Source organism: Ovis canadensis, chromosome 3, assembly GCF_042477335.2.
Source record: "Ovis canadensis isolate MfBH-ARS-UI-01 breed Bighorn chromosome 3, ARS-UI_OviCan_v2, whole genome shotgun sequence".
Lineage (NCBI taxonomy): Eukaryota > Metazoa > Chordata > Mammalia > Artiodactyla > Bovidae > Ovis > Ovis canadensis.
The window spans coordinates 202860415-202886180 of NC_091247.1; the positions used below are offsets into that span (position 1 = coordinate 202860415).

The following is a 25766-nucleotide window of genomic DNA, read 5'->3' on the forward strand; positions in this document are numbered from 1 at the left end:
AGCCTAACAGGCTCCTCTGTCCAGGGGATTCTCTAGGCAAGAATACTGGAGTTGGTTGCCATGCCCTCCTCCAGGGGATCTTCCTGACAGAGGGATTGAACCTACGTCTCTTATGTCTCCTCCACTGACAGGCAGATTCTTTACAACTAGTGTCACCTGGGAAGCCCCCCAGTGGACAATACAGCACAATAAAGATGTCACATTTTTAATGTAATATTTAAATTTCTAGGAAAGAGTGGATCTTAGGGAAAGTGTTACATGAATAAATTATGTAATATGCTCATAGCTGTTAACAAATATTTGTCTTTCATAAACCAGGTATCCCTCCTCTATGATGTTTAAATTTTCTATATATTTATCTTTTCCCTCACCACATTTTTGATAATTATTTATGTGTCAGTCTTCCCAGTATTCTAAAGACAGAGTAAGCACCACGGAGGTGGTTGTGGCTCAGTTGGTAAAGAATCTGCCTGCAATGCGGGAGATCTGGGTTTGATCCCTGGGTTGGGAAGATCCCCTGGAGAAGGAAAAGGCTACCCACTCCAGTATTCTGGCCTAGAGAATTCCATGGACTGTATAGTCCATGGACTTGCAAAGAGTAGGACACAACTGAGCAACTTTCACTTCACTTTCCAATATTCTAAAGACAGAGTAAGCACCACTGAGGTGGTGACTATATATTATTCATCTTTGTTTCCCCAAGGTTTATCACAGTCCTTCACACATAGTCCATACCAAAAGATGTTTAAGGAATGAATGAGTATGTGGTGAATTTTCCTGAGTTTATTAATTATAGAAGGCAATGTTTTGAAAGTAATAAAAAGTGAAACAACTCCATTTGTAGGCCTTCAGAAAATAGGAGCTATCAGTTTGTAAGAATTGAACCTTATTATGTAGTTTATATTGGCATTTTAATACCAGATTATGACCATCTGGTGAAAATTCATCTTGTAATATTGGAGGAGACATTTTTATGTTCTCTGTTGAGGAGCTGTTTTTAGATAAAAGTGACTGATGGGTCTTTGGAATGGTCTGATACCATTTCTACTTTAATATGAAGTTATCTTTATAAAGTAAGGGACTTTTAGTCTTAGACTTCTGGTTCCCTTGCCTCCAGCTCAACTAAAATAAAACAAAAACCTGTTTATTCACCAGTCTTTTCCATTTCAGTAAATGATATAATTATTTGCAAAGAACAAAAATCTAAGAGTCATCCTTGAATGCTTTCCTTAGTTCTTCTACCCGCTAGGCCTGTTTTCCCCTCCTGATAATGATTGACAATGCCCAGTCAATTAGTAGGTCTTGTGGCTCAGATTCCAAAATATGTTCAGAGTCTTCATTACCATTAAGGTCTTGCCTTAACTATTGTAAGAGTCTGCTAACTACTTCCATTATTTCTCAGGGCAGCAGGAGAGAGCTTTGAATTCCACTGAGATCCATCAATGGTTGCCCCAGAACATTAAATAAAAGCCACACTCTACACCATGTCTTCAATGCCCTACTTGATCTGGCCTCCACCAAACTCTTCATCTTTCTTCCCTACAGCTCACCTCTCTTTATCCCATCTCCAGGCCCAAGTCCTTCTTGTCATTAGAATGTACCATGCTTAGTACGTGGTCATGGCTGTTATTTTGGTGTTTTCTCTTCCAGGTATACTCTTCTCATGGATCTCCACAAGGGGATCACTCACTATACAGCTGTCTCTCATTTCTTCCAGGAAGCCTCTCTAAAATATAGGATTGGCCAAAAAGTTCACTCAGGTTTCTTACAATGTTATGGAAAAACCTGAGCAAACTTTCTGGCCAACACAAATAGCACTCCTCACGCAGTTACTTTCTACCCCAATTCTCAGTTTTTGTATCTCAGTAAGAAATGAAACCCCTCATTTCCTCGTGTCATCTTCCTTGGTGTCTGTTATCCCTACTGGAAAGAGGCCAGGGTTTGTATTTGCTTCGTCCACTGTTGTATCCTCAGAGTCTTGAATGGTAGTTGCTTATTAAATATTTTTGGAACAATTCAAGTTTAGTTTAGTCAGGAAGTGTGTGCATTTTAAGTGTGCTCATGTAGACCAGGGTGGTGACTACCATGGGCAAGATACCAGCTATATGAAGGCCATGAACTCTGTCCTCACTGTCCATTCAAAGCTTATAAGAAAATGAAAATACCATGTTTCAAACAATTCAGACCAAAACAGGAATAGGATCCTGTGAGAGAAGGCCAATTTAATTCACTAACAATCTGAGGAAACCTAATTTGTTCTATGAGGGCTTTCCAGGTGGCTTGGTAGTAAAGAATCTGCCTGCCAATGCAGGAGACACAGGAGGTAAGGCTTTGATCCCTGGGTCAGGAAGATCTATCTGGAGTAGGAAATGGCAACCTGTTCCAATATTCTTGCTTGGAAAATTCCATGGCAGAGGAGCCTGGAGGGTTACAGTCCTTGGGGTCACAAAGAGTTGGACATGACTGAGCAACTGAGCACACACACACACACACACACACACACACACACACACACAATTTGTTCCATTAATAATCTATTGAGAAAACTCTTCCCTTCAATATTATTAGCTATATAATCATGTTTATTTTATCTTAGGGGATTTGAGAGATGCAGAGCAACTCATCTGCCAGGTTGCTATGTTGTTACGTGTTATAGATCACTTCAGGAGATGGCTTAATTACTATAACAAACATGATTTGAACACTGACCTTTTTATCCCTCCAAATGTTTGTGCATGACCCAGGAATTTTCCAAAGTCAATATGAAACATGTGGCCCGACTTTGTCAGCATGATATTGTCATTGTGTCGGTCGCAGACTCCTAGGATGAATGTTACCACACACCAGCCAGCACAGGAATAGAAGAAGTTCCTTAAGACCTAATCAGTTGAAAAACAGTAACACAAAAGTAATATAAACACAAATGAGGAAACACAGAGGTAACGGTAAAAGTATGATAAAAAACAGAATTATATCATCTGGAACCAACTCTACATCTCAGTTGAGAAGATATGATTAAATGGTTGGTTCTTGATATGCTACAGAAGAAGGTGAAGCAGTCTGTTCTTTGGCTCAATGAATGTTTTTGTTGAAATGGGAGAAAATATCTTTCATTCAATTAAAGCTAATTTTCATAATTTATTCACAACGTGATTTTTTAATGTTACGGTTGCACAAGAGTGGATTACTTTTTTCAAGGTAAAAGAAGTAGGAATAATATGGCTCAATATTGCCTAGTTCTATAGAAATGTAAAATATCAATTTTTGAATATTTGAAGTTTTTACACAAAATAAACTATATTGAGATGTCTGATCCCTTACAAATATATCATCCAGTTAATGCCCCAAAGGGTTTGGTACAGTATATACCTGCGTGGGTGGAAGAAGGTTCCATTAAGTCAGCTGTGGCTTACGTTTCTTTAATGAACATAGGCTTCTTGCAAAAATTCCTTTTTCTATAAAACATTGTCTCCTGGGTATACATCATTTTGATGGATGATGCGATGGTGTAACCATGGTGCAACCATGAGTGACAGGCTGAGCCACACCTATGGACCTCCTCAGCTAGTGTGGCTGACCCTTGGAAAGGGAAGTCTATGTGGTTGGACTACATGCCGGGTCAGTTCCAGGTATCCCAAGTGCTTTAATTTGTCTGTCTTGATTTTCTTTACTTATAAAGGTAATAAAATATGTCTCTCACATGGTACTTGTGAACATTAAATGTATGTGGAAACACCTCAAACAATACAACCTCAGGGTTTGTGCCTAACTCAAGTTTCAATTTTGGGAATCGGTAAAAAGTAGATTCAAGATAATTTCATCTAATTCTTTGTTATTTGAACTTTCAAACCTGTATTTTGCTGTATTCAATGACTCAGTTGGTAAAGAATCCGGCCGCAATGCAAGAGATCTGGGTTCGATTCCTAGGTTGGGAAGATTCCCTGGAGAAGGGAAAGGCTACCCACTCCAGCATTCTGGCCTGGAGAATTCCATGGGCTGTATAGTCCATAGGGTTGCAAAGAGTTGGACACGACTGAGCGACTTTCACTGACTCACTCAATATCAAAGAAGTCTGGAGTGGATTAAATCTTGGGTCTCTCTTTCCTGTCCCAGGCCAACTAGGTTGACCAAACCTCCCAGTTTGCCTAGGACTGAGGAGTTTCCTAGAAGGAGGGATGTTTAGGGCTCAAGATGGTTCTGAGCAAATGTGATGCTGGACCATATTGCATCTTTGTGTGAATCAGAATAAAGGCGTCCCTACCTCTCTGGGGGACCATGCTTTGGCAAGTAGGGCAAGGCCTGGCTCTAGTCAACTCATTCTTTCATCTAGGAGCCCTGGTTGAGGGCAGAATCTGAACACTGTATCCTGCAGGCTAGATGCCAGGGTAAAGTGGGAAAAATGTGGTCAAATGGAATATTACATTTTGTCAATTCTGAGATATAAAAAATGAAAACTCTATTACGCATTCTGAAAACATTAAAAGAATAAGGCATGAGAAAAGAGACCTTGGCAGAAGAAAATACATTGCAAAGGAAGGAGGGGGATTTATAAAAATTATAGATTCTGGACAAATGGGCAGAGGTAACTTAGAGAAGGTAGTTTCAGGAAGCATCATCTCATGTAAGATTGCTGTAAGGGGGGCAGCTAAGTCTCTATTGATAGCCCAGAATTTCCACCCAGAGGAAAAACCAAACACAGTATTTTTACCGAGTTAATATACCAGCCCCTTGGACTGCAAGAAGATCAAACTAGTCAATCCTAAAGGAAATCAACCCTGAATATTCACTGGTAGGACTGATGCTGAAGCTGAAGGTCCAAATCTTTGGCCACCTAATGCGAAGAGCTGCCTCATTGGAAAAGACCCTGGTGCTGGGAAAGACTGAAGGCAGGAGAAGGGTGTGGCAAAGGATGAGATGGTTAGATAGCATCACCAATTCAATGGACACGAATTTGAGCAAATTCCAGGAGACAGTGAAGGACAGGGAAGTCTAGCATATGGCAGTCCACAGGGTCAAAAAGGGTCAGACATGACTTAATGACTGAACAACGACAACAATATACCATTTAAACTGTTATTACTAGGCTGATGTCTGAGTGAATTAGAACTCAAGAGAACTCAAGAAATCAAGAGAACTCAATTTATTTTTTCATAAATCAGAATATCTAATGAGCTAGTGTATATCCTTATTTAAGTACATCATTTAAAATTAGCTACAGAAGGACAAACCTTTTCATAATCCGCCTTTAAAGGGTTGTGTTGACTGAACCATTTTTTGATTGTATTTTCTTTCAGGGGTCCTATCGGTCCAAAATGGCGATGGATTTTTGCTAGGGTTACAGCATCAGGCACCATCTGCACCAACCCTGGGTGATAAGAAAGAGATTATGGAAACAGCTCTTTTTTGCAGGATGAAGGATATTTAGGAAACACATCTTGATCTAGGTAACGACAACAACAGTTGCTAGCATGACTTGGATTACCCCCTCACCCCACTTTTTTTCTTTTTTCAAATTTTTTTTTTTTCAAATTTTCTTTTCTGAAGGAGTCTTACCTAGATGGTATTCCTTCTAAATTTTCCTAAATCCTGGGGAGTGATGAGGCTACTTGTATTTGGTCAGATGTATCAGAAACATCTATTTCTACTAAACGCTTAGATGTTCCATTAAAACAATAGTAGATGGTCTCCCAGAAACCTCACTGAGTCAACAGAGTAGTGAATTAATTAATGTATGGCTTGTACATGCATTTAGAGTTTAAAGGAAGACATTTATACTTGTATAACAAGCACATTTATGATATAAGTGAATCAAATATAATCTACATGACAAATATTTCAAATATACTATAAAATCAATGTTCAGGTTAATAAAAGCTTCACTTACCAGTTTCACTTCTAGGAGTGAACAGAGTAACTCTGCAGTAAATATGTACAGAGCCAGTTACGCTTTCCTTCTCAGTCAATATTAAAGGGTAGCTATGATAATTTTTTAAAGGAACATACATTGATTGAACTTCAATAGGACCTTTGACCCACTAACCATCAAGACTTCTTTTCACTGTGTTCCTAAGGCTATTGGAATGTAAATATTTTCAAACCTTCCGATTTTTATTCTGTACAGAACAGCAATTTAAACCCAGTATTTAAAATTCTCCTAGGAATAATGCCCCCCAAACAACCTGTAATCTACAGTTCTGTAAATAAAGTTATTGAAAGAAATTAGAGTTGAGAATTTCTGATTTCCACAATCTTTGACAGTTGCAAAAGTTGCAAACATGAACGCCCAAAGAGATCAGGGACATAAATGTAACTATATGAAAAGAGAGACAGTTAAGTTTTAAAAATTGACTGTTTCATGTCTACCTTAAAAATATTCAAATTAAACAACAAATGAGTAGATCATAGTTATGGTAGGCAGAACCCTTATCTGTGTTGGATTTGGCCAGTGGCAGCTGGTTGTAGCCTTCATCTCTCTCTCTCTCTCTCTCTCTCTCTCTCTCTCTCTCTCTCTCTCTCTTTTTTTGGCAGCCTTAATCTTGTAATATTCAGTAGCCCAGCCCAGGGGTGGCCATTAGGCATCTACATTGCTGGATCAGAGAGAAACTTAAAACATGGAAAGTGGGAATAGAATGCTGCAAAAAGTAACATATTAAAATCAATTTGTTGAAAACAAAAAAGAAGGAAATGTAACACCCCAGAGATAAATCCTGGTAGTATCTTTAGTATAATTTCCCCCTTCCTGCCTGACAGTATTTGGCTCTTGAGCAGGTATTCCCTTGCTTATAGAGATAGTGACTGTGAAACTTAACATTGATAGTAATATAATTACTTTGGAAACAGTAATATAATTCCTTTATTCCGACCTGAAATTTTCCTTAATTCTCTCCATTTAACACTTTCTAACCGAAAACCATGGCACCCGGTTCCGTGGTGCTTCATTGCCACCTCGCATTTGTTGTTGTTCAGTCACTGAGTCATGTCTGACTCTTTGTGACCCCATGGACTATAGCCCACCAGGCAACTCTGTCCATGGGATTTCCCAGGCAAGAATACTAGAGTGGGTTACCATTTCCTTCTCCAGGGGGTCTTCTTGACCTAGGAATCAAACCCGCATCTCCTGCATTGGCAGGCGATTTTTTACCACTGAGCCACCAGGGAAGGCCCTGTGCACCTGACCACACCCTAGACTAGGACGTAGATTAGTGCACCTCTTAGATATGGTACTGTAGCAAAGTCAGTTATGCGTCAGACCTCATTTGTCTTCAGGGAATTAATCACTGCTAAATCCCAAGTCATTTATCATAAGTCTTTCATTGCTGGCTACCTAGAAAACTTTGTACCTCATTTATAACAATCATGGTGGCTAAATTCTGCCCATTAATTCAAACCATAATTTACATTTTTATACATTTTAAGCTACTGTGTATTATACACCTTTTAAACACTTCTAGCATAATTCTGTGTACATTGGGTAACATGTGTGGCTCCAATCCCATAGTTCTGTATGCAGCATTTCTCAAAATTTAATGCTCATATGCATTGCCTGAGGATCTTGTCAAAATGTAGGTTATGGTTCAGTAGGGTGGAAGTGGTGCCTGAGATTCTGAATTTCTAACAAGTTTGCAGGTGATGTCATGTTGCTGGTCCATAGGTCACACTTTAAGTAGCAAGGTTCTTATGGAGAAAACTTTTTAAGATGGTATCATACAAGGTGTGCATGCGTGCTTAGTCATTAAATCGTGTCTGACTCTTTGCAACCCTATGGACTGTAGCCTGCCAGGTTCCTCTGTCCATGGGATTTCTCAGGCAATAATACTGGAGTGGGTTTCCATTTCCTTCTCCAAGGGATCTTTCTGACTTAGGGATTGAACTCACGTCTCCTGCATTGGTAGATGGGTTCTTTACCACTGAGCCACCAGGGAAGCCCCCATCATACAAGGTAGTGGTTTTCAAAAAAAGGTGCCTGAGACTGTTCTATACATCTGTACGGGGAGGGAAGAAGAAGGGGGCGTTCAGGATGGGGAACATGTGTATACCTGTGGTGGATTCATGTTGATGTATGGCAAAACCAATGCAATATTGTAAAGTAATTAACCTCCAATTAAAATAAATAAATTTATATTTTAAAAAAAGGTGCCTGAGAAACACCAGAGCAGCCTTTTGTAATGATTGAGACTGAGCCTCTCCACCTTCCATTCCCCTCCCCACCCCTGCCCAGTGGAGAGCTTGATTTAGTAACCTGGCCGGATCCTAGATGTAACTGCTCCATTTTCCTAAGTAATTTTTATCCCATCAAATCTGGAGCAAATTTAGAACAATGAAATAAATCTTAAAGAAATTTTATCTGCTCTGATAATCTCTCCCAAAGTTCCTACAACACCATATCCCAAGTAGTCATGAGAATTATCAATAATGTTGATAAAGTTATATTAACTTGTGGCCTGGAGTATACTCTGCTTAAGACCAACGGCCCTGTTTAGGTCATTTTAGTATCCCCTATCTTACTTTGTGACAGGTGTCCCCAGTGGTTCAGCAGTAAAGAATCCAACTGCAATGCAGAAGACATGGGTTTGATCCCTGTGTCAGGAAGATCCCCCGGAGAAGGGGATGGCAACCTACTCCAGTATTCTTGCTTGGAGAATGCCATGGACAGAGGAGCCTGGCAGGTTACAGTCCATAGTGTCACAAAGCGTTGGATACTAGGGACTTAGCACACATGCATTTTACTTTGTGACATTTCTTGAGAACAGTAGATATTCAATAACCCTTGGAACCTGATTAAAAAATGGAACCTAAATGCCTAAAAAAAGACATTTGCTTTAATGGTGGCCATTTCCGTGGAAGAAGTATTTTTCCATTATAATCTTACAACTAAAGAATTTGTTGGTAAATAGTGGGAAAGAATAAATTGTTTGCCTAATTATATCTGTAACTTTGGGCAAGTCTAGAGTTATTTTTAACTTATACATCACGAGAAACACTGGACTGGAAGAAACACAAGCTGGAATCAAGATTGCCAGGAGAAATATCAATAACCTCAGATATGCAGATGACACCACCCTTATGGCAGAAAGTGAAGAGGAACTAAAAAGCCTCTTGATGAAAGTGAAAGAGGAGAGCAAAAAAGTTGGCTTAAAACTCAAAATTCAGAAAATGAAGATCATGGAATCTGGTCGCATCATTTCATGGGAAATAGATGGGGAAATAGTGGAAACAGTGTCAGACTTTAATTTTTTTGGGCTCCAAAATCACTGCAGATGGTGACTGCAGCCGTGAAATTAAAAGATGCTTCCTCCTTGGAAGAAAAGTTATGACCAACCTAGAGAGCATATTGAAAAGCAGAGACATTATTTTGCCAACAAAGGTCCGTCTAGTTAAGGCTATGGTTTTTTCAGTGGTCATGTATGGATGTGAGAGTTGGACTGTGAAGAAATCTGAGTGCTGAAGAATTGATGCTGTTGCACTGTGGTGTTGGAGAAGACTCTTGAGAGTCCTTTGGACTGCAAGGAGATCCAACCAGTCCATTCTGAAGGAGATCAGCCCTGGGATTTCTTTGGAAGGAATGATGCTAAAGCTGAAACTCCAGTACTTTGGCTACCTCATGTGAAGAGTTGACTCATTGGAAAAGACTCTGATGCTGGGAGGGATTAGGGGCAGGAGGAAAAGGGGATGACAGAGGATGAGATGGCTGGATGGCATCACCGACTCGATGGACATGAGTTTGAGTGAACTTTGGGAGTTGGTGATGGACAGGGAGGCCTGGTGTGCTGCGATTCACGGGGTCGCAAAGAGTTGGACACTCAGCAAAAATAGCACTGAGCTACTGAACTGATCTGAACTGAACTGAGTGCTATTTTTGTTGAATTATTTTATGAATGTTAAAAGTTTTAGTCTCCATTACCTTCCTATGATTGTAAACAGAGTAACAAAGAGATGGAATTGAAAAATTACACTGAGATTATTGCTGTGTTAAATTTCTGAATAAGAAGTAATCCATGTGACATCAAGAAGCTCAGCTTGGCTCATCTGAGCCTTGGCTCATTCTTACCCTTTCAACATATTAAGATATGAAAGAATTAGGTTATTTATGTGAGAAACGGGAGAATAAAACTGAAGGAAAAGTATCTCTGAGTAGCAGTAATAAAAGACTTTCAGGATTTAGAACGTTAGAAGTTCAGGAGTGGTTCACTTGGCATGGAAACAAGGGCCCTATTATCAGAATCAAAATAATTGGGTAGTTTGACTTGTAACAGTAACCCTGAACTATCTAGCTGCAAGTTAACTAGGCGATGCTTCCATGTTTAGCTTCTAAAATCTTGAATCTCAGTTGGCTGGGGGACTGAGCCTAGTGATGGGACCCCAGGAACTAGAGGGTGCCTGGAGGCAGTAACAGTTTTTCTTTTAAGATGATGGGTTTAAATTGTAGTTCTGTCTGAATTAAAACAACAACAATAACAACAACATAATCCCTTTTCCAATTTTATGATTATTTTTTCCTTCATTTATGCAGATATACGTTCTATGCTGCTGCTGACAAGTGCTCAGTTTTGTCTGACTCTTTGCAACCCCATGGACTGTAGCCCTGCCAGGCTCCTCTTTCCATGGGTTTTCCAGGCAAGAATACTGGAGTGGGTTGCCATTTCCTTCTCCAGGGGATCTTGCCAACCCACGGATTGAATTTGGGTCTCTTGTGCCTGCTCTATTGGCAGCAGATTCCTTAGCAATAGTATCACCTGGGACGCCCATATCTTCTATATTTCATACCAATTAATTTAATGAAATTTAAAGTGGCAATGGCCACATGTAAAAAAATTATGATACCTTAGAAATTATTTCTTCAATTTAGCATGATTGTAATTAAGTACAATTTTTACTTCTGATGTCTGCTTATTTGTGTGGATCCTCAACATTTTATTTTCATTGAAAATGTGTACATATGTAATTATATTTCCATATTAATGTCTTAGCTTTATAAAAAATGCTGAAGTAAGTTCAAAGTTTGCATATAGGTCATCTTTGACTGTTGATATCACACTGTACTCAAAAGTCTTTCAGAAACTAAATGCATGTTTATAACTTATTAAGAATTTTCAGAACTCCTTTAAGTGTTTGCAACTTTGTAAATTTTATCTTAATTGGAAACAACTATAATTTTTTATGAATAAGCAGACCTTTCTATTATCAGCTTGAAAATGAGAAAAAATATGAATTATTAACATAAATAATCCTTAAAGACACTCAAAAGAATATTACAGTTAACATTTGAGTTGTCAGAGTCCTGATTAATATTTGAAAGGACATTATGCTTTATATAAATCATCTTTGTTTATTGTTTTTGAAACCAATTATTTATTTTTTTTTAAAGACGAATGACTATGTTTGGGGCTTTCCAGGTGGTGCTAGTGGTAAAGAACTCACTTGCCAAAGCAGAAGACATAAGAGATGCAAGTTTGATCTCTGGGTTAGGAAGATCTTCTGGAGGAGGAGACAATGGCAACCCACTCCAATATCCTTGCCTGGAGAATCCCATGGACAGAGAAGCCTGGCAGGCTACAGTCCATATAGCCAGTCACTTGATGATATTAAATCATCTTGGCTTATTGTTTTTGAAACTAATACTTTGTAAAAGAAGAAAGAAAAGAAAGAAGAAGAAGAATGACTATGTTTCGTTCTTTGGATTTTAAAATTTGTCATCTAAAATGAAAGTTGTAGAAAGTCTGAGGGCATATTACCAATAAGACAAGTAATGAAGTCAGCTTTCTAATCTATACTGACCTTGGCCTTTTCCCGTGGATAGACATCTATAAATTATCATTTGCATATCCAGGCCCTCCTGCAGCCAAATATTGTCCATCACTTGAATAATCTGCAGAACAAGCATATCCTGACGGAGATCATCTCCAGCCTGTTAGAAACAAAATTATAGACTCTGAGTTTTTCCTTGAATTCCATTGAAAGTTTTCAACAACAGTATATGTCATTTCCTTCACTGAATAACTTTCCAGCCTGACTTAGGGTGGTTTCAGTTGTTCTGTTAGCACTAAGAGTACCCTGTGTTTCTGATAGAAGATCAAAGAAAATAAGAGCTTTCTTTTAAATGCTTATAGAAGCTTCAGCCATCAAATTAGAAGCGTCTTGGAATGTTGCTCCCTGATAACAATCTTTCAATTGACTATCCATGTGCACCCTCTTAACCTCAAAGTCTGGTGAAGAGAGGCTAGACAAACGTTCATCCAAATTTCAAACTCAGCCAAGTGACATCTCTTTCAAAGGGAAACATATTTGATGTGCTACAAGTTTATACACTGATACATAGTTAGATTACCTGGAGCTTCTTGACTGGGAGTATAAATAGCACATATATGATTCATCAGACTTTGGCTCATTGGCTTTTCTTACTTTGAAGGCAGTTACAAAGTTTTCAGAATAAATGGCCTTTGATAACAAGAAATCATAAAGGAGTTTTTCTAGCATAGGTGAAGGAAATGGAAAATGTCCAAAGGGGAAGGACAGTTCTATGCTGTTAACTATTAAGAGGCTCAGTTTTGAAAATGCTTTCTAAATTATATGCAGAAGACTGTGCCACGATGAGATTTTGTGTGGTTCTTTTTCCTTCACCAAAAATGCAGTGCTGGGGGAACTCTTAATGCTTGAGGTTACACAGATCACAGCAAAAATATGGGTGTACTAATAAATGTGATCCTTAAACTAGTCAGAATTGAATACAAATTCCACTCTGAGACCTTGTTTTCTGGTTTGGCTGAGTCATTTAACATATTAATCGAATGCCTGGCAAATGGTTCCTTTATTCCTATTGAACTGTATGTAACTTTTTACTCTACTCTCCCATGGGATTCATGATAAAGACTGATATGGCCCATATTTATGTTTCATTTTAAAAGAAGATAACAACCCAAACTACTAAAATAAGCAAGTACTCACTAAGAAGAATTTTATGTTAAATCATATCATTTGAGTTGCAGCTGATTTTGATTCAAATTTAATATGGAGGCCAAAAGAAGACTCTCCCTCCCCTAGAAACTTACCACAATTCTGCTTTCTGTACTACTCAAAAGTGATAATATTTCATTTCTTGAAACATACCTCCCAGAGTTTTGCACTGAAGATTCATTGGCTTTGAGCCAGTAATGTTGGATTTATTGCCAATCATGGTAGGGCATGTACTATAATTCTGTGAAAATGCGAAATCAAAAATAACTGGGATCTTCTGTGCTGTTGCCAGAGGAATAGAGCTATACTAATTTATTTTTCTGAGTAATAAATCAATAGTCCTATCTATGGGATCAATGTGATGTTTCAGGAGAGCTACTGTACCTTAAAAATGACACTGATGTTTTTGCCCATTGGATTGGCATTAATGAACGTAATCTTCAATGGCAAAGCATTAGATGTGAAATATGAACATGCCTACAGGACAAAAGCAAGAGAAATATGGTGAGCAAAATAAAGCAAAAAGAACAGTTTGAAATCATGGCCCCAGCAGAATCTGTTATATGAGCAAATATAACACATATGAATAATTTTTACACTTTGAAACAAAGAAACATATTTATTAAAAAAAAGACTTTAGTCTACCAACCAAAGCTTTCATTTGTAAACTAAAAAGCTGGCTTTTCATCAGGTTGTAAATCTTCAAGGACATTTTTTCCTCACTGAGCAGTGATGGTGTGGAGGGGGTTTAAATAAACTAAGTAGGATGTAGGTATTGTGCTTTTGCTGGTTGGTTAATATCTAAAAGATGAAATTGCTATTTTAAAAAGTATATTTCCTTTTCATTCTTTCTGCCCAACAGCATATTTTAAGGAAACATGGATACAGAGTTAAGAAAGACTTGAATACAAATTTGGGCTCTGATACAGAGGGAAGTGGGCTTCCCAGGTGGCTCTAGTGGTAAAGAACATGCCTGCCAGTGCAGGAGACATAAGAGATGTGGGTTTGATCCCTGGGTTGGGAAGATCCCCTGGGGGAGGGCATGGCAACCCACTCCAGTATTCTTGCCTGGAGAATCCCTTGGACAGAGGAGCCTGGCAGGCTACAATCCATAGGGTTGCAGAGTCAGACATGATTGGAGCGACTTAGCGTGCACGCACAGTGTGAAGTAAGCCATAAAGAAAAACAAATATTTTGTATTAACACACATATATGGAATCTAGCCAATCGAGCCAATCCATCCTAAAGGAAATCAGTCCTGAATATTCATTGGAAGGACTGAAGTTGAAGCTGAAACTCCAATACTTTGCCCACCTGATGTACAGAACTGATTCATTTGAAATGACCCTGATGATGGGAAAGATTGAAGGCAGGAGGAGAAGGGGACGACAGAGGATGAGATGGTTGGATGGCATCACTGACTCAACGGACATGAGTTTGAGCAAGCTTCAGGAGTTGGTGATGGACAGAGGGCCTGGCGTGCTGCAGTCTATGGAGCTGTACAGCCTCACACGACTGAGTGACTGAACTGAACTGATGGAATCTAGAAAAATGGTACTGATGGACCTTTTGGCAGGGCAGGAATGGAGACGTAGTTGTTGAGAACGGACTTGTGGACACAGTGCAGGAGGAAGAGGGTGAAACAAAAGGAAAGAGCAGCACTGATATATTTACTACCACATGCAAAATAGAAAGCTAGTGGGAAGTTTATGACAGAGAGCTCAGCATGGTGCTCTGTGACAACACAGAGGGTAGGATGTGGAGGTGGGAGGGAGGTTCAACAACAATATGTATGTTGTTGTTGTTGTTTAGTTTCTGAGTCATGTCCAACTCTTTGTGACCCCATGGTCTGTAGCCCTCCAGGCTCCTTTGTTCATGGGCTTTTTGAGGCAGGAATACTGGAGTAGGTTGCCATTTCTTTCTGTAGACAATCTACCTGACCCAGGGATCAAACCTGTGTCTCCTGCTTGCCAGGCAAATTCGTTAGTCCTCAGCCAACTTGGAAGCCTGAATACATACACACAGACACACACACACACACACACACACACACACATCAGTTCAGTTCAGTCACTCAGTTGTGTCCTATTCTTTGCGACCCCATGGACTATAGCATGCGAGGCCTCCCTGTCCATCACCAATTCCTGGAGTTTACTCAGACTCATGTCTATTGAGTAAGTGATGCCATCCAACCATCTCAGCCTCTCTAGTTCCCTTCTTCTCCTGCCCTCAATCTTTCCCAGTATCAGGGTCTTTTCCAATGAGTCAATTCTTCCCATCAGGTGGCCAGAGTATTGGAGTTTCAGCTTCAACATCAGTCCTTCCAATGAACACCCAGAACTGATCTCCTTTAGGATGGACTGGTTGAATCTGCTTGCAGTCCAAGGGACTCTCAAGAGTCTTCCCCAACACCACAGTTCCAAAGCATCGATTCTTCGGTGCTCAGCTTTCTTTATAGTCCAACTCTCACATCCATACATGACTACTGGAAAAACCATAGCTTTGACAAAACGGACTTTTGTTGGCAAAGTAATGTCTCTGCTTTTTAATATCGTTTCTAGGTTGGTCGTAACTTTTCTTCCAAGGAGTAAGCGTCTTTCAATTTCATGGTTGCAGTCACCATCTGCAGTGATTTTGGAGCCCCAAAAGTAAAGTCTCTCAGTGTTTCTATTGTTTCTCATTTATTTGCCATGAAGTGATGGGACTGGATGTCATGATCTTAGTTTTCTGAATGTTGAGTTCTAAGCCAACTTTTTCACTCTCCTCTTTCACTTTCATCAAGAGGCTCTTTAGTTCTTCACTTTCTGCCATAAGCGTGATGTCATCTGCATATCTGAGGTTACTGATGTTTCTCCCACGAATCTTGATTCCAACTTGTGCTTCATCCAGCCTGACATTCCGCATGATGTACTCTGCATATAAGTTAAATAAGTGGGGTGAAAATATACGGCTTTGAAAATATATAGCCTTGATGTATTCTTTTCCCGATTTGTAAACAGTCTGTTCCTCCATGTCCAGTTCTAAGTGTTGCTTCTTGACCTGCATGCAGATTTCTCAGGAGGCAGGTCAGGTGGTCTGGTATTTCGATCTCTTGAAGAATTTTCTACAGTTTGTTGTGATCCACACAAAGGCTTTGACGTAGTCAATAAAGCAGAAGTATATGTTTTTCTGGAACTCTCTTGCTTTTTCAATGATCCTGTGGATGTTGGCAATTTGATCTCTGGTTCCTCTGCCTTTTCTAAAACCAGCTTGAACATGTGGAAGTTCATGGTGTACTGTTGAAGAGTGATTTGGAGAATTTTGAGCATTACTTTACTAGCCTGTGAGATGAGTGCAATTGTGTTGTAGTTTGAGCATTCTTTGGCATTGCCTTTCTTTGGGATTGGAATGAAAACTGACCTTTTCCAGTCCTGTGGCCATTGCTTAGTTTTCCAAATTTGCTGACATACTGAGTGCAACACTTTCATAGCATCATCTTTTAGGATTTGAAATAGCTCAAGTGGAATTCTATCATCTCCATTAGCTTTGTTCATAGTGATGCTTCCTAAGGCCCACTTGACTTCACATTCCAGGATGCCTGGCTCTAGGTGAGTGATCACAACATCGTGGCTATCTGGGTCATGATGATCCTTTTTGTTCTGTGTATTTTTGCCACTTCTTCTTAATATCTTCTGCTTCTGTTAGGTCCATACCATTTCTGTCCTATATTGTGCCCATTTTTGCATGAAATGTTCCCTTGGTATCCCTTGAGATCTCTAGTCTTTCCCATTCTATTATTTTCCTTTATTTATTTTTAAAATTAATTTTTTATTGAAAGATGATTGCTTTACAGAATTTTGCTGTTTTCTGTAAAACCTCAAAATGAGTCAGCCATTGGTATACATATATTCCCTCCCTTTAAAAACTCCCTCCCATTTCCCTCCCCATCCCACCCCTCTAGTTTGATACAGAGCCCCTGTTTGAGTTTCCTGAGCCATACTGAACTCCTGTTGGCTATCTATTTTACACATGGTAATGTAAGTTTCCATGTCACTCTATCCGTATATCTTACCCTCTCCTCCCCTCTCTCCATATCCATAAGGCTATTCTCTATGTCTGTTTCTCCATTGTTGCCCTGTAAATAAATTCTTCAGTACCATTTTTCTAGATTCCATATATATGTGTTAGAATACAGTATTTATCTTTCTCTCTCAGACTCACTTCACTCTATATAACAGGTTCTAGGTTCATCCACCTCATCAGAACTGACTCAAATTTGTTCTTTCTTATGGCTGAGTAATATCCCATTGTGTCTATATACCACAACTTTATCCATTCGTCTAGGTTGCTTCCATGTTCTATCTATTGTAAATAGTGCTGCAATGAATAATGGGATACATGTGTCTTTTTCAAGTTTGGTTTCCTTAGGGTATATGCCTAGGAGTAGGATTGCTGAGTCATATGGTGTTTTTTTCCCTAGCTTTTTAAGGAATCTCCATACCATCTTCCATAGTGGCTGTATCAATATACGTTCCCACAAACAGTGTAAGAGTGTTCCTTTTTCTCCACACCCTCTCTAGCATTTATTGTTTGTAGACTTTTTGATGATGGCCATTCTGATCGGTGTGAGGTGATATCTCATTGTAGTTTTGATTTGCATTTCTCTAATAATGAGTGATGCCTTGGAGAGGGAAATGGCAACCTACTCCAGTGTTCTTGCCTGGAGAATCCCAGGGATGGGGGAGCCTGGTGGGCTGCCGTCTATGGAGTTGCACAGAGTCGGACATGGCTGAAGTGACTTAGCAGCAGCAGCAGCAGCAGCAGCAATAATGAGTGATGTTGAGCATCACTCATTTGTTGATCGTGTTTGTTAGCCATCTGTATGTCATCTTTGGTGAAATGTCTGTTTAGGTCTTTTCCCCACATTTTGATTGGGTTGTTTGTTTTTCTGGTATTGAATTGTATGAGCTGCTTGTATATTTTAGAAATTAATCCTTTGCCAGCTGTTTCATTTGCTATTATTTTCTCCCATTCTGAGGGTTTTCTTTTCATCCTGCTTATAGTTTCCTTTGCTGTGCAAAAGCTTTTAAATTTAATCAGGTCCCACTTGTTTGCTTTTGTTTTTATTTCCATTATCTAGGAGGTGGGTCATAGAGGATCTTGCTTTGATTTGTGTCATCGAGTGTTCAGCCTATGTTTTTCTCTAAGGGTTTTATAGTTTCTGGTCTTACATTTATGTCTTTAACCCATTTTGAGTTTACCTTTGTGTATGGTCTTAGGAAGTGTTCTAATTTCATTCTTTTATATGTAGCTGTCCAGTTTTCCCAGCACCATTTATTGAAGATGCTGTCTTTGCCCCATTGTATAGTTTTGCCTCCTTTGTCAAAAATAAGGTACCCATAGATGCATGGGTTTATTTCTGAGCTTTCTATCTTGTTCCAATGGTCTACCTTTCTGTTTTTGTGCCAGTACCATACTGTCTTGTTGACTATAGCTTTGTAGTATAACCTGAGGTCAAGAAGGTTGATTCCTCCAGCTGCATTCTTCTTTCTCAAGACTACTTTGGCTATTCAGGGTCTTTTGTGTTTCCATATGAATTGTAAAATTTTTTGTTCTAGTTTTGTAAAAAATGCATTGGTAATTTGATAGAGATTGCATTTAATCTGTAGATTGCACTTAGCAGTATAGTCATTTTCACAATATGGTTGTGAAAGAATATGATTCTTCCTACCCAGGAAAATGGAATATCTCTCCATCTGTTTATGTCATCTTTGATTTCTTTCATTAGTGTCTTATAATTTTCTGTATACAGTTCTTTCTTCTCCTTAAGTAAGTTTATTCCTAGATTTTTAATTCTCTCTGTTGCAATGGTGAATGGGATTGGTTCCTTAATTGCTCTTTCTGATTTTTCATTGTTAGTATATAGAAATGCAAGTGATTTCTGTGTATTGGCTTTGTATCTTGCAACTTTGCTAAATTCACTGATTAGCTCTAGTAATTTTCTGATACTATCCTTAGGGTTTTCTATGTATAGCATCATGTCATCTGCAAACGGTGAGAACTTTACTTCTTTTCTTATCTGGATTCCATTTATTTCTTTTTCTTCTCTGATTGCTGTAGCTGGGACTTCCAGAAATATGTCGAATAACAGTGGTGAAAGTGGACACCCTTGTCTTGTGCTTGATCTTAGGGGAAATGCTTTCAGTTTTTCACCATTGAGAATAATGTTTGCTGCTGCTGCTGCTAAGTCACTTCAGTCGTGTCCGACTCTGTGCAACCCCATGGACTACACAGCCCAAGGAATTCTCAAGGCCAGATTATGGAGTGGGTAGCCTTTCCCTTCTCCAGGGGATCTTCCCAACCCAGGAATCAAACCCAGGTATCCCACATTGCAGATGAAATCTTTACCAGCTGAGCCACAAGGTAAGTCCAAAAGTGGATATGTCTCCTTTGAGTCGGAGTTGAACCAGTGACCTAAGGATGTCTCTCGGTTAGAATGTCAACTACAATCCTCCGCTCTACCAACTGAGCTAACGAAGGGACTTAGGGAAAAGGAAAGACATAATGTTTGCTTTAGGCTTATCATATGTGGCCTTTACTATGTTGAGGTAGGTTCCTTCTATGCCCATTTTTTAAAAAGTTTTAACCATAAATACATGCTGAATTTTGTCAAAGGCTTTTTCTGCATCTATTGAGATGATCATATGGTTTGTCTTTCAATTTGTTAATAAGGTGTATCACATTGATTGATTTCTGTATATTGAAGAATCCTTGCATCCCTGAAATAAATCCAACTTGATCATGGTGTATGAGCTTTTTGATGTGTTGCTGAATTCTGTTTGTTAAAATTTTGTTGAGGACTTTTGCATCTATGTTCATAAGTCATATTGGCCTGTAGTTTTCTTTTCTTGTGTTGTCTTTGTCTGGTTTTGGTATCAGGGTGATTTTGACCTCATAGAATGAATTGGGAAGTGTTCCTTCCTCTGCAATTTTTTGAAAGTGCTTTAAAAGGATAGGCATTAGCTCTTCTCTAAATGTTTGATTAAATTCTCCTGTGACGCCATCTGGTCCTGGACTTTTGTCTTTTTGGGGGGAGATTTTTGATCACAGTGTCAATATCAGTGCTTGAAATTGGGTTGTTCAAAATTTCTATTTCTTCTTGATTCAGTTTTGGAACACTGAACTTTTCTAAGAATCTGTCCATTTCTTCCAGCTTATCTATTTTATTACCATATAGTTGCTCATAAACGTCTCTTATAAGCCTTTGTATTTCTGCATTGTCTGCTGTAACCTCTCCTTTTTCATTTCTAATTTTGTTGATTTAATTCTTCTCTCTTTTTTTCTTAATGAGTCTGGCTAAGGGTTTGTCAATTTTGTTTATCTTCTCAAAGAACACACTTTTAGTTTTATTAATCTCTACTATTGTTTCTTTCATTTCTTTTTCATTTATTTCTTCTCAGACCTTTATGATTTCTTTCCTTCTACTGATTTTTTTTCTTCTTCTTTTTCCAGTTGCTTTAGGTATAAAGTTAGGTTGTCTATTTAATGTTTTTCTTGTTTCTCAAGGTAGAATTGTATCGCAATAAACTTCCCTCTGAGAACCACTTTTGCTGCGTCCCTTAGGTTTTGAGTTGTCATGTTCTCATTGTCATTTGTTTCTAAAAAATTTTATTTCCCTTTAAATTTCTTCGTTAACCTGCAGTTATTTAGAAATGTGTTGTTTAATCTCCATGTGTTTGTGTTTCTTACAGCTTTTTTCTTGTAATTAAGATCTAGTCTCATAGTGTTGTGGTTGGAGAAGATGCTTGATATGATTTCAATTTTCTTAAATTTACTGAGGTTTAATTTGTGATCCAATTCTATCCTGGAGAATGTACCATGTGAACTTGAAAAGAAGGTGTATTCATTTGCATTTGGATATAATGTCCTGAAGATATCAATGAGATCCATTTCATCCTGCGATTCATGGGGTCGCAAAGAGTCGGACACAACTGAGCGACTGAACTGAACTGAATTGAACTGATCATTGAAGACTTGTGTTTCCTTATTAATTTTCTGTTTTGATGATCTGTCCATTGGTGTGAGTGGGGTGTTAAAGTCTCCTACTATTATTGTGTTACTGTCAATTTCTCCTTTTGTGTCTGTTCATGTTTGTCTTATGTATTGAGGTGCTCCTATGTTGGGTGCATAGATATTTACAATTGTTATGTCTTCCTCTTAGACTGATCCCTTGATCATTATGTACTGTCCTTCCTTATCTCTTGTAATCTTCTTTATTTTAAAGTTTATTTTGTCTGGCATGGGGATTACTAGTCCAGCTTTCTTTTGCTTTCCATTTGCATGGAATGTATTTTTCTATCCTCTCACTTTCAATCTATATGTTTCTTTAGGTCTGAAGTGGGTTTCTTGTAGACAGCATATATATGGATCTTGTTTTTGTATCCATTCAGCTAGTCTGTGTATTTTGGTTTTAGCATTTAATCCATTTACGTTTAAAGTAATTATTGATATATATATGTTCCTATTGCCATCTTCTAATTGTTTGGGGTTGATTTTGGAGATCTTTCTCCTTCTCTTATATTTCTTGACTATATAAGTTGGTAAAACATTTGTTGTAAAGCTGGTTTGGTGGTATTGAATTCTCTTAACTTTTTCTTGTCTGAAGAGCTTTTTATTTCTCCATCAATTTTCAATGAGATCCTTGATTGGTACAGTAATTGGTTGTAGATTTTCCCCATTCAGTACTTTAAATATATCCTGCCATTTCATCCTGGCCTACAGAGTTTTGGCTGAAAGATCAGCTGTTAAGCATATGGGGTCTCCCTTGTATTTTACTTGTTCTACTCCCTTGAATTTATTTGTTTACTTGTTGCTTCTCTCTTGCTGCTTCTCCCTTTAATATTCTTTCTTTGTGTTTAGTCTCTGTTAGTTTGGTTAGTGTGCTTCTTGATGTGTTTCTTCTTGGGTTTATCCTGTATGGGACTCTTTGTTCCTCTTGGACTTGATTGGCTATTTCCTTTTCCATGTTGGGGAAATTTTCACCTATAATCTCTTCAAAAATTTTCTCATACTCTTTTTTTCTCTCTTCTTCTTCTGGAACCCCTATAATTTGAATGTTGGTGCATTTGATATGGTCCCAGAGGTCTCTGAGACTATCCTCAGTTCGTTTCATTCCTTTTACTTTATTCTGGTCTTCAGAAGTTATTTTCACCATTTTTTTCTTCCAGCTCACTGATTTGTTCTTCTGCTTCAGATATTTATTGATTCCTTCTAGAGTATTTTTAATTTTTGTATGCTTATTCTTTAATTCTTCTAGGTATTTGTTAATTGATTCTTGCATTTTTTCTGTTTTGTTTTCGGGGTTTTTGCTCATCTTTATTACTATAATTCTGAATTCTTTTTCAGGTAATTTCCCCATTTCCTCTTTGTTTATTTGGACTTCTGTGTTTCTAGTTTGTACCGTCATTTGTGCAGTATTTCTCTGCCTTTTCAGTTTGTCTTTAAAGTTATTGCATTTGATGTCTCCTTTTCCCAGGCTTCAAGGAAACTTGAATTCTTTCCTTGAAGAAGGTTGAATTCTTTCTTCCTTTTTATTTCTGCCCTCCTAAGGTTGGTCCAGTGGTTTGTGTGCCCTTTGTATAGGGTGAGATTTGTGCTGAGTTTTTGTTTTTTTTGTTTTTCCTCTGATGGGCAAGGCTGAGTGAGATTGGTACTCCTGTCTGCTGATGATTTGGTTTGTATTTTTGTTTTGTTTGTTGTTTAGAGGGGCTTCCCTGGTGGCTCAGTCGGTAAAGCATCTGCCTGCAACTCGGGAGACCCAGGTTCGATTCCTGGGTCAGGAAGATCCCCTGGAGAAGGAAATGGCAATCCACTCCAGCACTCTTGCCTGAAAAACCCCATGGACGGAGGAGCCTGATAGGCTACAGTCCATGGGGTCGCAAAGAGTCGAACATGACTGAGCGACTTCACTTTCACTTTGTTGTTTAGATGAGGCGTCCTGCATGGGGTGCTACTGGTGGTTGGGTGATGTCAGGTCTTGTATTCCAGTGGTTTCCTTTGTGTGAGTTCTCTCTATTTGATACTCCCTAGGATTAGTTATCTTGTAGTCTATGGTCTTGGAGTCAGTGCTCCCACTCCAAAGGCTCAGGGTTTGATCTCTGTTGTGGCACATCTCATTTATGTGATGAGGTGCCTATGCCTGTTAGTGGCTCAACAACCTGGTTATTTAGTTATTTTAGAGCTCTCAGTCCACCTCCTTGATTTATTCTCCTGGGAAATAGCAATACATTCCAAGACCAGAGTAATATCTCTATATGTATCTGACTGTGAGGCCCCACCTGTGGTTCTGCACATCTCTGGGCACCGTGCACATTTCCCCCTGATCTCAGAAAACAGCTCCCATGTATTTTCCTCTATTTCTTTGCATTGATCACTGAGGAAAGCTTTCTTATCTCTCCTTGCTATTTTTTGGAACTCCATTCAAATGGATATATCTTTCCTTTTCTCCTTTGCCTTTAGCTTCTCTTCTTTTTTCAGCTATTTGTAAGGCCTCCTCAGACAACCATTTTGTCTTTTTGCATTTATTTTTCTTGGGGATGGTCTTTAGCACTGCCTCTTGTACAATGTCACAAACCTCCGTCCATAGTTCTTCAGGCACTCTATCAGATCTAAACCCTTGAATTTATTTGTCACTTCCACTATATAATCATAATGGATTTGATCTAGGTCATACCTGAAGAGTCTAGTGGTGTTCCCTTTTTTCTTCAATTTAAATCTGAATTTGGCAATAAGGAGTTCATGATCTGAGCCACAGCCAGCTCCTGGTGTTTTGTTTTTGTATGTATGCATATTTATGGCTGATTCACATTGCTTTGGCAGAAACCAACACAATGTTGCAAAGGAATTATCCTCCAATTAAAAATAAATTAAAAAAAATTTGGACTCTGCAACTTATCAACTGTTAACATCTTGCACAAGTTACTTAAATGTTTTTGCTTGTGTGTTAGTTGCTCAGTTGTGTCTGACTCATTGTCCCTATTTCACATTGGGATAAATGTTTGTAACCTAATGTAACATAGGGATAAAAATCCTACCTCATACAATTTTGTAATAGGTATATGAACTAATGGATATAAAATAGCTTTTGCAATGTCTGATATTAATCAGGTACTTCTAAAAGATTAATGCATTTTTTCCCTTTTTGTTAATGAACATTTTCCTATCTTTACAAATAACAGTACAACATATATTTCCTATTCTGATGTTTTTCAATTATACTTTACATTTTATCTTCACCTAAAGCTGAGCAATATCATAAACAATATTGACGGCTTTCCATTATTTTCCTTTTATGTGCTTACAATTCTTCTAGTGCTAAAGGTTATATGTTTTTAGGTTATTAGAGAGTTCATGTTGACAGTAAAGAATTAAATCAATACTAAAAGGAAAAGGATTTGATAGTTTCAACTTATCAACTTAGTAAAAATATGACATCAATACATTTTGAAGGATCAGTTTGAATGTCATTATTTCTGAGAAGTCTGAAATGGGTAGAAGAGAGGAAAGGATCTATTTCTTAACCTATTGATGTAAATCTAACATAGTCCCCAAGTAAACAGAAACCCTTGTTTATTAAATCAATTTGAGTTTTACAGTGAAAGGATGAGGCTGCTTGTTAAGTAATGAATTCTTGCTGCAAGAATCAGTCAGTCAGTGAATATGACCTTATGTCATGGTATTCAATTAGAAAGCTCGGTATTGGGCCACAGTCTAGACTAGCGGTTTTCAAATTCTCCTCATTCAACTCTAGGGATGAGAGGTATGGGGGGAGGTGATAGTCTTTGAGGCATGCCAAGTCCAGGGAAGAGACAAAGAGCTAAGAGACTGAGCCCCTCTTTGTAATTACATCACTGAGAGGGATTGTGCTTGCATTGTTTCATATTTTGGTTTTCAGATGCAGTCTGTTTTTTGAGAGTCACAACAAAAATACCATACACTTGACAACTAGTATGAACAAACCACTGCTGCTGCTGCTGCTAAGTTGCTTCAGTCGTGTCCAACTCTGTGCGACCTCATTTCCTTCTCTCGCACAAACCACTATCTATATGCAAATAGAAAGAGGCACCATATCTACCTCTGAAAGAGCCTGCGAAAAGTTGCTATGAAAGTATACTCACATGCATTAAGTCAAAAATAATTTACAAGGCAATGTAACATAGTTGAATGAGGAAGCATTTGAAGAAGAGAGTATTTCAGAGGTGAGCTGAATTTGAAGATTGTGAAAGACACAGATTAGTAAACAGGTGAAAGAAAAGGTTTGCTAGATAGGAAAAGGCAAACAAAGACACCTCAGAGTAGAAGTTAAAAGTGGACTGGGAAGGCCATAACCAAGAGATAGGAAAGAATAAATCAAAGTCTTAGAGTATAGTTTATAAAAATGATGAGATAAAGGAGCTGGAATAGAGAAAGATAAGAAAGGTTAGAATAGGGAAAGGATGATATGACTTCTCTTGTTGTAAAGTAAACACTGCTGAAATAGATTTAAAAGAGATTTTTAAAAGGAAAAGAAACCTATTAGTAAATGAAAAGTCTGGTCCTTACTTTCCCAGGAGTAGAGAAGGATTGCATTGTTATTCCCACTCTCTTATTCTATCCATCCCTTAGTGAAATAGGAAATGGTCCATTGTGATTAGTGGTCAGAATGAGAGGTAGGGGTGATAATTCTTCTTATAAAGAAAGCTTAGCCAAACCTAAGAAGACTTCTGCTTTCTGTCTTGAAGGGCCATGTTTTAAGAAATGGATTGAACCAGGCCTGAGTGCTTCTCCCTAGTGTAGTT

General features: G+C 38.4%; 1 protein-coding gene across 3 annotated transcripts in view; it reads right to left on the reverse strand.

Moving 5' to 3' along the window:
- Positions 1-25766, reverse strand: part of PIK3C2G (phosphatidylinositol-4-phosphate 3-kinase catalytic subunit type 2 gamma) — a 651998-nt gene that overhangs the window by 177676 nt on the left and 448556 nt on the right. For all 3 annotated transcript variants that reach the window (XM_069585610.1, XM_069585608.1, XM_069585609.1), the window contains exons 21-24: positions 13336-13428; positions 11776-11905; positions 5229-5365; positions 2710-2879 (exon numbers count right to left, since the gene is read on the reverse strand). In XM_069585610.1, coding sequence (XP_069441711.1) covers positions 2710-2879; positions 5229-5365; positions 11776-11905; positions 13336-13428 — 530 coding nt within the window. The remainder of the gene's footprint in view (positions 1-2709; positions 2880-5228; positions 5366-11775; positions 11906-13335; positions 13429-25766) is intronic.